At 49.7% G+C, this 12302-nt stretch overlaps 4 protein-coding genes across 4 annotated transcripts; 2 read left to right on the top strand and 2 right to left on the bottom strand.

Moving 5' to 3' along the window:
* Window positions 1–158: 158 nt before the first annotated feature.
* On the bottom strand, window positions 159–3864 carry HO133_008018 (uncharacterized protein; the record flags this gene model as incomplete). The annotated part of the gene is made up of 3 exons (XM_037298886.1): window positions 159–2293; window positions 2344–2794; window positions 2881–3864. The coding sequence occupies 3 exons, from the start codon at window positions 3862–3864 to the stop codon at window positions 159–161; spliced, it is 3570 nt and encodes a 1189-aa protein (XP_037156222.1).
* An 818-nt stretch (window positions 3865–4682) lies between these two features.
* On the top strand, window positions 4683–5555 carry HO133_008017 (uncharacterized protein; the record flags this gene model as incomplete). The annotated part of the gene is made up of 2 exons (XM_037298885.1): window positions 4683–4747; window positions 4811–5555. The coding sequence occupies 2 exons, from the start codon at window positions 4683–4685 to the stop codon at window positions 5553–5555; spliced, it is 810 nt and encodes a 269-aa protein (XP_037156221.1).
* A 17-nt stretch (window positions 5556–5572) lies between these two features.
* HO133_008016 (uncharacterized protein) lies at window positions 5573–8668 on the bottom strand (the record flags this gene model as incomplete). Its single annotated transcript, XM_037298884.1, has 4 exons — window positions 5573–6439; window positions 6485–7527; window positions 7663–8251; window positions 8309–8668. The coding sequence occupies 4 exons, from the start codon at window positions 8666–8668 to the stop codon at window positions 5573–5575; spliced, it is 2859 nt and encodes a 952-aa protein (XP_037156220.1).
* Window positions 8669–11212: 2544 nt separating this feature from the next.
* HO133_008015 (uncharacterized protein) lies at window positions 11213–12068 on the top strand (the record flags this gene model as incomplete). Its single annotated transcript, XM_037298883.1, has 3 exons — window positions 11213–11385; window positions 11456–11851; window positions 11888–12068. 3 exons carry the CDS (start codon window positions 11213–11215, stop codon window positions 12066–12068), a joined length of 750 nt encoding a protein of 249 aa, XP_037156219.1.
* Window positions 12069–12302: the final 234 nt, after the last annotated feature.

The raw sequence follows: 12302 nt of genomic DNA, 5'->3' as shown, positions 1-12302 counted from the left end.
TTGCTGGATATATTGTGGCAGCGCAAGAGAGGCCATGCGGATATGTAAGATAGGTATCTAAAGTGAACCAAAGCGCCCTGCAGTTTCTCTCGACCCGATGAGCTCCAGGAAATGCCAAAAATTCGCAATGCATAGTCAAGGGACTAACATGCTCTGCTTCATTTCGTCTTCTTCTCCCTAATCCTCTCCTCAATCCGTCTCAAGCCAGCCTTCAGGCCTCCGTTCCTCCTCCCGCCTTCACCCGCCAACCACTCCTCCATCCCCTCCCTACACCTCCTCAGACCCTTCGTACAAGGCACCTTGCCTCCGACTTCACCCTCCACATTCGCAGCCGGGTTCAGCAAGATCTCAAACAAAGGTGCCCAAAGTTCGGACTGCCAATACCTCTTCAGCCCTTCCCTAAGCTTGTACTTCTTCTTCTGCCCAATACCCCCTCCTCGTTCGCCATTCGCGTCTTTATCATCCACCGCCACATCTTCGATATACTTGCCAAATAGTAGACTGTGTATGACACCAGCAATACCCCAGTAGTCAACTTGGTACGTCCAGGGCCGCATTTCACGCATCTCGACGCAATCTTGCTTGCCCGTTTTCCAATCCGCTACAAACTGCACGTCTTCTTTGAAAGCGCGCATGTCGATACCCCTACCGAAGTCTATCAAGCAGAGGCCCTTTGAAGCCCAACCTGCGCTACCGTCCGGCTGGTAGGTGGGGTCCCAACCTTCTTTCTCTTCGGGTTTCGACAAACGGACAAGGCAATTGTCGGCTTTGAGGTCGCCGTGCAGGATGCCCACGCTGTGCATAGCTTCCACTGTGCGTAGGAGTTCAACCGTGAAGAACATGGCTACGCTTTCCTCGAGCGTGCCATTTGTAGAGTTTGAAGGGTCTGTTTTGGCGAGGTTGACGAGGTCGAGAAGTGTCCCTTGGTCGAGGTAGGTTTCGAGGAGGTAGCCTTCGTCAGCGAAGAGATGCATCGAATGTGGCTTGAGAAGGGAGGGTGAGGCGCGGTGGGAAGAAGGAAGACGGCTCTGGAGAAGGGACATTATGTAGAATTCCCAGGATGTGGGAGGGTGCTCGCATTTCATTGCAACAAGGGTGCTGTTTTCTGGATCGGAGCTGTCTTCTTCAGCGAGGTAGACAGGTGCAAAAGCGCCTTTGCCGAGCTCGCGTTTTACGGTGTACGTCTTCGTTGACGCTTGGGGAAACCGAAGCGTTGGTGGCATGGAGATGGAGGTGGTAGTCTTGTCGGATCCGCTCTTGGCCTTTGCGAGAGCTTTGATGAATTTGCGGACTTCTGGGGCTCTGTTGCAGCTCAGGGGTCTGTAGTCATAGTATCCTGAGAAAGATGACAGTGGTGGTTTGACGCTCTCCAGTATACATTTACGGACAGAGTCGTCGACTGGATTGCATTGTGCATCTCTGATTATTGGTCCTTTGGCGTCTTGTGCCGAGTCCAAGGCAGTCTTCGAACTAGCAACCTTCAACTTGGGAACGCGTGGTGGCGGAGCTTCGTTGACGATTTCTTGAAAAGGGCTGCTGAGAAGCTCTTCGTCAATTTGAGGTGTTGCGTGCCCTTTGTTCTGGTGCCTCGAAGGTGTCTTTGAACTGAAGTAGTCTTTCTCTTCTCGTATCGTCAGAGCACCCATTGATGACTCGGTCTTTTCAACGATCGGTGTCATGAATGGCAGTCGATTCTGAGATACCTGGGACGGATCTCTATATGGTCGGGTAGGCGGCTCATAATCCTCTGGTGGTATAGGGACATATCTTGGTCGGATTGATCCATTCTCAGGCTCAGGTGAAATTGGCGTTATCAAATCTATATCTTCGTCTCTTCCGTCACCAATTGGATTAGCGTCTTCGAGCACTACGAAACCGTCCGTGGTTGCTCCGTTCGTGGCGTTTTCTTCAGATTCGTACGTATCCAATTTCGGAACATGCTTGCTTGCAGTGAAGTCGGACCACGGACTCACACTTGCGGCAGCACCATTAGTATCCTCGAGAGCGGCCACACTCTTCACATCTGTCTCAGTATCCCCAAACTCGCTAGTACCAGAGATCCTTCCAGTTCCTGTGCTTTCTCCTGCGCTGGTGTAATCGTCGTCGTCGTCGTCATAGTCGCTTTCACCAGCACTATCCTCTGGACCCGCCATTGGATCTACATTCCTCAGAGGCTGATTGAAGATATCCAAGATGTCTTCGGTGGCTGCTTTGGTATGGAGAGTCATGGTAGGTTCTGCAGATTTCTTGCGCCTCAGCTTTGGTCCCGTAGGCGATTCGAGATTTGTCAAGACTGCAAAAAGTAAGCTCCTTATTCCGAATTGTGGTAGTCTTCAATCATACTCGTCTGTGTCTCCCCCTTTACCTCCCTAATCTTTATCTTCTTCGGACGTCCAGCCCTGCCCTCTTGTCCGATGTCCACAGCGATTGTAGTCTCGAGCTGCGTATTGGAACTGCTGCGTGTGTCTGGATTGGTCCGAGCAGGTTGCAGAACACCGACCGCTTCTTCGGCGGAAGCAACTGTAGAGGCTTGATCTTCTGCTTCACGAGCCGGAGATGCTTCTGCTATCCTTTGCTTGCTTTCAGCTGCCCAATCACGATTCAACCAGCCTCTCGACTTGGCTCTCAATTCTTCGAAGCTCATCTCTTCGCTGTGATCACTATCATTAGGGTATACTGCTTCTAAATTCACGAAGACACGCTCGATCTTGCCTGTACGGGCATTCGTGACCTGTTGCTGGTCTGCATATCTCGACGGTTTTGATTCATTGGTATTCGTTACTTGTGAGCTTGACTAAATAACAAATGACGCCAGATTGCCAGCCATTAGTCCTATGATCGTAAATATATGTGCGGAGACATCTCACGAGCAGAACATACCTCGTCTTTGAAGATGGCCATCTTCGGTAGTCCACCTGTCTTTTTGCCTGCTCTCAGAGTCTCTCCTGTCCAAGGCCTAGCTTCCATGACGTTCTCTTTCTTACGATCTGCTATCGTTCCAATGTTATCCCACCCTTTGGCTGCTTCGACAGGACCGTTGACATCAGGTGCCGGTCCGTCAGCATCGCTGAATATTGCAAGCTTCTGTCTTCCTCCTCGCGCTGTTGATGACCCTCCAATTCCCGAGGGCAGTCGTGGAGCTTGCGGGTCTGACGATCGAGGTGTCGAAACCGCGAAAGGGTCCAACTTGGCCACTAATGCTGGTCGTACCGTCGGCAGTGCTGGAGACGAAGGCTCGTCTGCATTCTGCACTCGAGACTCGAAGCGATGCTGAAACTCTCCAAATTTGCGTATCAAACGCTCTGCGGGGCGAGCTTCTCGCTCAATACCAAGCTTATAGACCTCATCCGCTTGTGTCCACCTTGCAGCTCCTTCCAGCCATGCTGCAAACTCTTCGTAGAAAAGTGCAAGGCCTTCACCAATATTATGTCTTGCAAGGTATGCGAAAGTCTCTCGGGGAGCGTCTGAGAAGAATCGAATATAGTTCAGCCATAGTTTTAGGTATCGTGGATCGTTTTTATAGTGTGTCGCGGAGTGAAAAGCTTTGGTAGCTCGCTCGAGCAACGGTCGTAGTTGGGATTCTGGTGTTGCTTGAGCGGAGGGGTAGGCGCTTAGGGTCCATTTCACATATCGGTCATAGACATCTAGAGGGTCGTCGGAATCCGCAATTGCGATCAGCTCCAACTCGTACTCCTCCCGAATGGCATCGTTAAGATTCCTCGTGTCTCCTAGAGTAGGTCCTAATGGGCGCAAGGATGTAGGTGCGAATGTGGCAGCGAGCGCCTTTGCAGATCGACCTCCGGGAAGCGATTGAATGTTTTCCTTGTGCGTTTCGATGATGTCGAAGTTAATTAGGTCCTCCATTGTCGATGTTTGGTAGCCTTGGATACACAAAGTATCAAATGCGAAAGCTGGGGTTGCATGTCTTAGCCGCTTGTGTTGACCTTCCAAGTGTTGGCCCAGTAACCCACTTAGCGTCATACCGAAGCTCCCTCATAAGTAAGTCCTGCCAATGGTGAATAATTCTTGCTAATGTGAGGGTGCCAAATCCTCTGCCAAACCCTCTATAATTATTACAGTAGTTATGAGACGGGTGTTACAATTACACGGTAACAAAATGCATAACAAGAATTTTGAATGTCTGACGAAACATGAGGGTAAAGTCATCATGGTATTTCGGATGTATATTCTTCTACGCTATGGAGTGGTACATTTCGAATCGTACTATCCGTATTTGCACATGCTGCGTAGTTCTCTCTCCCATAAACCCTCCGAGCTTCCTCGTCCACCTCTCATTACAGTTCTCGATTCATTCAAAATCCCCTATGTCTCCCTAAGAGTTGTTGATCAACGGCTTGCTAGAAACAGTTCGCTCAGATGTGTTGTTAATTCCGTATGGTACCATGTGAGGATATGATGCCAAGTTTCATGAGCTCCCAAGCCATCATGTGAAGTGTTGAACGCAAACTTTCTTGACCTGATCATCAACACCTCACTCACATTCAACATCAGACAGAATTCTCACCGTTCTAGACAACATATTCCTCGAATATACGCCTCGGGTTCATTACAACATTTGATAACCTTACACTGTTGTGGTCAAAAGATTTGAAATCATTGCAGGTTGCAATCCAAATCCACTGTCAACTAGCACCTCATTCAACCCGCCTAACCTATCCAGCATGCCAGAATCAACACCAACCGCCGCCGTCTACGAAGGCATCAAGACCGCAGAAGGTCTCGAACGGTAAGTGATGTTCTCACTCAGCCATCACGACGAACGTTAGCCCCCCATCTGACCTTCAAACAGCCTTGCATCTGAGCCCATCGCAGTGGTCGTTGGCACCGAGGGCGTTACCAAAACATGGCACTTGCCCAAACAGCTCCTTGTCAAGGCTTCACCTTTCTTTGCCGCTGCTTTGAACGGACCCTTTGCAGAAGCAACGTCCAAATTAGTCAATCTTCCAGAAGATAACACTGAGGCCTTCGCATTGTTCATCCGATGGTTGTTTGTTGGCGATATCAGCGGCAAGTCGTTCCACTCTGGATACAAAGCCTCTGGATACAAAGCCTCTGGGAAGGACCACTCTGGATACAAAGCCTCTGGATACAAAGCCTCTGGGGACGAGGTGTTGGGAACTTGGGGCGATACAAGCAACAGCAGTGCTTTCTTTCCCAGCATGCAGGTCTGTCTGCAAGCATGTATCCTTGGGGACAAGCTGGGCTGTCCAATGTTCCATGATCTTGCCATGCTCGAGCTCATCGAGAGTCACGAAAGTAGAGGGATCAGATCCAAGACCATGCAATTTGCTTTTGAAATGTCGGCCCCGGGGTCTAAGCTTCGTCGATTCTCGATCGATCAACTCCGCTGGAACATTGAATGCGAGACGGTTTCCGAGGATGCAGCTGCTTATGTCTCTGCTGCCAAGATCGCCGAGGACTTTGCACTGGATTTCTTGAAGGCGTGCATAGAAGGGAACTGCCGCAACCCCCTTAATCCCATAGGGCACAGAGGACGATACATGGAAGTCTTGACATTCACGGAGGAAGGCTAATTCAGGAACACCGAGCTTCATTTCCTAGCTGAAGTGCACCAATTAAGCCAGTCCGTGAAGAATGACGTCTTCACCTTGCAGCTCGAGTCGAACAGAGCACGCTCTTGCGTGGCGCCATAGACCTTCACCACCTTCCGCAGGCATTCCCTATCATGAGCGACTAGAACTCTCACAAGAAGCAGGCTTGCCTGACTGCACGCACTAGCATGAGCGTTCGAGCCCTCTTTCATAGCTTCAACGTGAACCGCTTCAAGCAGATCAAATACAGACTCTCTGTCCTCGATGTGTGGCATCCCGTCCCCTTTGCAAAGCCGAGCATATTCCCTCATGACATCGCACGCCTTTCGAGATACCAACGGACTTGTTGTCGTTCGGACCAGCGCGAGGATCGGTAGAGAAAGACTTAAAGCTAGGCCATTGCCGTGCTCTTGCTTCACGTAAATCTCCAGGAGATCCAACACTCGGCATTTGAAATTGACTATGTTCTCTTTGGCGTCTTTCTTCTCAGTCTTCTTGCTCGTGACCTTCTTTCGCTCTCGAAAGATATTCTCCAGAGACCCGTTCAGCTCGAACATTTGCTCGTCCGTCATCCCTTCATCCGAGGAGGAACTGTCTTCTGCGTCTACGTCTTCGTTGCCAGGCCGAGTACCCACAATCTGTGCAAGTTTTGCGTTCAGTTCTGCCAATCCATCATCTTCATCCGAGTCCGCCGCATCTGTGTCGCTCGATCCTTCATCGGACTCTTCCTCTGCGGAAGAGCTTCCTAACCCGGTCTTGGCCAAATCGACTTCCTCCACGTCAGACGCCGAGCCCGCCTGTCCTTCCTCATCTTCTTGGTCGAACATTTGTGACTGGCCTGACAGGCTCTCCTTTGTTTCCAAAATCTGCGGTACTTAGTGCTGGTTCTCAAAGGGAACGCCTTTTCTTACCTCGATCATGGATTGCAAAGCAGTATCGTCAAGCTCGGATGCGCAAGCTGTGAAGACCTGCTGAGCCAGGCGTCGAAATAGCTGCGACGGTTTTGCTATGAAGCTCAAAAGTATCTCTATCAAGGTCGCAGAGTCCTGAGGACGCCTCTTCTTTTGAAGTAAAGGCTTGAAGCTGTGGTTGAGCTCGACCAAAATACCAACGGCGTCAGCTTCCTCATTATGCACCTGTAGGATAGTTAAGGAGTACAAGAGCTCAAGAGCACGAAAGAATCGCGCTTCTTCATCTGGATCACAACTAGACTGAGCATGAACCTTTCTCAGTGTCTGCCACGCCTTCCTGAGTACGTTACGCACATTTTCATCGGCGTTCAAGACAACGTGGGGATGGTTCGCATTCTCTTCTCGGCCATGAATATTGCATACAAGCTCATAGGCAAAATAGGACGGCTCCCTTATTGGCTTAGCGACCAGGCTCGATAAACATGACGAGATACGCGTTCTGAACATCTCTCGTGACGCCTGGGAGATTTTCGGACCTGTACTGTCGCCTTGGTCGTTCGGAGCATTGTCAACCTCGAAGTAAGCGCACTTTGCTAAAAGAGCCAAGATTCTGCGGATATTAACGAGAAATTCGCTTTTCGCGAGAACTTGTTCGGTAGAATGGTGTTGTATAGTCCGGACAGCCGAGACAAGCTGGTCTGCTGCAGACTGTCGTCTTGAGGCTGCGGTCTTCTCATCGTCTACTCCGGGTCGCAAGATCAAGTCTTCGTATATCCCGACCACTTGCTCAAAAGACGGGTCATCCACCAGAGAGATTAGAGTTTCCACTGTCTTGGTCTTTGTAATTTTATCGAAATTGATGTCTCCGTTTACAGGATCCAGAAGAGCTTTTAGCATTGGTGCCCTGGTATTTGGATTCGATCGAGCTCTGGCAAGAATTGTCTTGATGGATCTCTCGGCAGCGCGGTGGAGGTAACGCTCTGGGGAGGCAAGCTGGTTGGTGAGACATCGCATCAGGTTTTGTGTGAAAATGTCAGAAAGTACTTTTACGGGTACGTTAGGAACAATTCGCTGAAAGAGCAAGAAACCCCAATATTTTCGTTCCTCTGAGGACGAGGTAGCAAATAGTGCTTCTGGTCTCCTTAGCATAGGATCGTCTTGCTCCCAAGATTACTTACTATCAATACACTCCTCCCAAAACTCCGCAAATCTCATCCGTTTAGCGGGTTTTGCACTCTTCTGCAGGCCTTGTGGGTGAAAATCCAGCAACTCAGCCAGTACTACGTCCCACGCAAATTGAAGCTTGGTAGCCCAAGCACCATTTGTAGTAGTCTCTGACTCAAGGACACTCTGTGGCGAAGTAGTTGCGGAGGCTTCCATCAGTATCTTGGCTAATCTGGAAATGTCTTTCCGATTCAAGGGGTCCTCGTGATGCCACACGCCGCGCGGTAAAGCAATCGAAGGGAACTCTGCCTGGATCCCAATCCATATTGCTACTCCCTGGGGTGTCTTGGAAAGCCCTTTGGCTAGCAACTTGTCAATTATCAATTGAGCGTACTCCAAGTCTTTGCCCTTCAATATTTGAATGGAATTGAACAAGATGAAGCCACATTCTTCCCTTAGCCAGGGCTTCCTCTTTGCCAATTCATAGACGATGTCTAAGATGTTAGACCAAGCCTCAACTCCCATGCTCGGCTGAAACAGAATTCCCGATTTGATAATAGATTCTGCGCCAAAGAGTCGTCCAAACTGGTGATCTCGCTCTTCCTGTACACATGACGTTCAACAAGCCGACAGTAATGGGCTTATCTGGGAATCACGTACCTGGCCAGATACATTGCTGGATACTTGACTCTGATTCTTCAGAGTCTCAATCAACTCTAGGACATTTTGAAACCCAGCAACGCTCCTTCCACTTGGGCCTAAAAGTTCAATTAAGAGCTCAGTAAGGACAACCGAGAAGCCCAATCGAGCAGCTTTTCGCCCACTGCACAGGCCTCTGAGCAGCCTCCTCACAATCTCGTTGAGCTGCTCGCCCGTAGATTTGCCATCCGCTACAAAATTCGTGAGCAAAGCTTGGGCTGCTTTCAGTCGAATGTTTTCATCCACATTAGCTAGATCCTCGTAAATCTCCACCAATTGTGTATTGATAGCAGGCTGCTCTCTGCCCCTCTTCTTCGACATAATGGTGTGAGCTGGTGCTGTAAATGTCGAATATTCACGGTGCAAAAAGTCTCAATTTTGATGATTGGCTGAAATTTTCCTGACATTGCTGACTAAGCGAAGACAGCCAAAAAAAAGCCGGTAGATGAGTAAAGCCTCTCATTTATGCGTCAGTTTTTGGTAGTAACATGGAATCAATTGTCAACCATGACTGAGACTGGCCCAGTAAGAGCGTTTAAACAGCTCAAAAATTTACTCATTGGTGCTGCTCTGGTCGCAGTTTCGAGAGACAGTACTGGATCAACTGCCATTTCTCACCTCCCTCGCCTGCATTTCGCCTGCCATTGCCGATGTGACTTGCTTTCAACATCACAATGAAGCATATGCTTTCAACGGACATGGATAAGTTTCGGAGTGGTCAGTCGTACACTGACGCCTTGTTCGAACAAATTCAAAACGCACCTGCGGGTTTGTTAGAAGTACGAGACAATGTGCCCTGCGACCACAATTAAAGCTGCTGAAGATAAGACCCCTTAGCAGGTGGCATCGTCCGTTTCATCTATTGCAGTTCCCATGTCGGTCCATTGAAACATCGAGGCAGCTCAAAAGCCATGTCTTAGATGCATACTTGGAAGATGCCGTCAGCCGCTCTGTTTCAGCCGTTTGCAAGCCGTGTTTTGCCCTTTCTCCATGATTTGGAAACACGGAGGATAGACGAATCAAAAAACATCCTCAGAAACCCTCCATTCGTGCCCAGTCATTTCTGCATCTTCTGAAGATGAGAGACGGGTCTGGAATGATCAGAGTAGAAATCTAGGCCGGCGGCCAGGAGTCTATGAGTCTTACGTCTCATCTTGTTGTTGTTGCTCAGCTTCTGGGCAGTCGTTTTCTGGCTATATGAGATGGAAGTATTGCCCTAACATCTCTCAACATTCTGTATCCAAGATTAAGTTTCTACTGCGTTGATCGCTGTCTAAACTCCAATTTTTTCGTTCCTCCCTCACGTTACCCAGACTCATTCATCACATCCCTACGAACACCATGCATTGCATCATCACTTCATCGAGTTCGAGCCGAGCAGCAGTCATGTTCATGACTATCTTGGCACTCTTTACATCGGTCTGTATCCGCGTAACTGCTGCTGGCAGCATTGCAATCCTTCCTAGCCCGTAGGTGTCCTCGCCCATCACATGCAATGGCTGCTAATCCGTTGAATGCAGAACCTGTTTTCTATCCCGCAACTACACTGTCGCCGCTGGCGAAACATGTCAGACGATAGCCCAAAACCTATCCGTGTCAACAAACGGCATCATAGCTCTCAACTGCCTGAACCCGCAGTGCACAAACCTCAGAGCCAACAGTACAATGTGAGCCAAGAACAGAAATGGTTGGATATGGAAGCTGACTATTTCCGAGATCTCTCCCAGGATGTTGCACTACCTATACTGTCCAGCAGAATGATACCTGCACTTCGATTGCCTCCCCAGCTCGCAACCTGAGCCTAACGAACTTTTACACATTCAACCCGGCGCTCAACAGCAACTGCTCGAACCTCCTCTTCGGTTCCAATGTCTGCCTCTCTCAACCAAATGGTACTCCACTCAGTCTGCCGTCTTGTTCAGCCCAGAACAGTGCCTCCAGCACAAGTGCAGGCACATCTGCACCGTCCGTCGCCTCCGGCACGAATAATACCTGCCTTCCACTGTATACCGCGGAAACTGGCGACACTTGCGACAGTATTGCACGGGTGTACCACTTTACCCCCCAGTATTTCCAACAAATCAACCCATCCATTAATGGTGCTTGTACCAATATCATTGCCGGGCTGGAATACTGCGTCTCCCAGCCCTAAACCGAGTTCAACCAGTAAGGCCTCTTCATCATTGTACGGCGAGCTACAAAGGCAAAGACAAGGACCTTGCGGGATACAGCGATGTAGGGTACTTCAACTTTAGCATTAGATCTGTCTAATCGAGTTTAATATCTCAATCATGGGGTTCTTGGCCCTAAAACCTCCCTGCATCAAGAGTCCTTCGTGATCATGATGCTCCTCCTCGTTCAAATTATGAGGCCACTTTCCAAGTTCTTTGTTGTACTCGATGTTGTCAACATATAGTCATGTTAAAATCTTCGTATGCAAGCCGTTTATTGTCTTCCGGCATGAAGGTATCCTCCGACACAACTTTGCCGAACTCCCATCACACCCTCCCACGACCAGCTAGTGATGATGGGCTTTCATTTCGAAAGAGACAATTCCGTTCAGAGATGAGCCTCCGATCAAGGTCAAGCTCCAAGACCAGCACCTTTTTGCGGCGCCGCGAAGGCACTGGCCCCTTCGAGAGAGCCTCTGCTTCAGCGTCCCCACCGGTGGGGTCCGGAAGCGACTAGAATCCGCAAGTCTCGGACAGATTCTTGAACAAAGAAATGCAAGACACAGTACCAACGGTGTTGCCAACATAAGAACACTGCTTCCCCTCTTTCGTTTTTGCTTTCCTCAGGGCTCGCAAAGCCTGTCAAATACAGTCTGCTCTACCTTACTCCAGGTGCTCAGCTCGGAAACTTACCATGGCACCCCCGGTCCCGATGTATCATTTCGGTAATCCATCTTCCTTCCCGCGCCCTTTCGTCAACCTAGCTCAGCAGTCTCACCCCCTTCCACAGCCCCAAGCTGCCGTTGTTGTCCCAACTCCCAGATCAACCAACGTTGATGATGTTCGCAGTCAAGATGGTCTCCAATTGTTGGTCATTCTTTGAAACCCCCCAGCATCAAAAGTATCCCCGCCTCTGTAATATACTGATGAGGATCAGGCTGAGAAATCCTACCTCCGTCCTCGTCACTGTGGGCAATACCAAGGCCGCGACCACCTGGAGCATCCCAAAGAATCTGCTCACGCACCATTCGGCCTTCTTCAACACCATCGTCCAGGACAACAAAGTCGCCCTTCCCGAGGACGATCCAGATACCTTTGAGCTTCTCGTTCAGTGGCTGTATGCGGGTGGACTCAACACCGTCGCCACAAGATCCGAGCCGTATGTCAAAGCCTGGATCCTGGGGGACAAACTGAAATGCCTCACCTTCCGGGACCACGCAATGCTTCAGATACTCCATTGCCACAAGCGAGGCGACTTTCCCGAACAGCCAATAAGCCCAGAAAGCGTGCGACTCGCCTTCGGCCAGACACAACCGGAATCGAAGCTGCATCTGTGAGCGCTGGATCAGTACAAGTTCAACTCTGTCAGGGGAACTATGTCAGGTCGGAGCGAGGTATGGGTCCCTGTGCTTGAAGAGATGCCAGATCTCGAGAAGGAAACGGCACGTGCATTGATGAGATCCGGTGAGCGGGGTATCCAGAATCCGTATACGCAGGGCCAGAAGTACTTGGAAGTCTTGAAGCACGCAGACTTTTGCGATCCTCTTTAGGATCATCGGGCCAAAGAGTCCAGGTCGTTTAGTGTGTAATGCTACTTCCATAATGATAGATGCTCTGACTAGAACATGAAGCAAATCTGGTTCGCCGGAGAGATACAATGCAGTACCTGATGATATCGAGTTCTTAATGACTGAATTTTACGGCTCATGGGCCGTCTATGTTTAACTCAGCCAGCGCACTGTATTGCGCCCTCATTCACTTCTTGTACCAGTAGTCATTTAAGC

Source organism: Letharia lupina (assembly GCF_014066315.1).
Source record: "Letharia lupina isolate WasteWater1 chromosome Unknown contig_4, whole genome shotgun sequence".
Lineage (NCBI taxonomy): Eukaryota > Fungi > Ascomycota > Lecanoromycetes > Lecanorales > Parmeliaceae > Letharia > Letharia lupina.
This window is presented reverse-complemented; position numbering and strand designations above follow the sequence as displayed.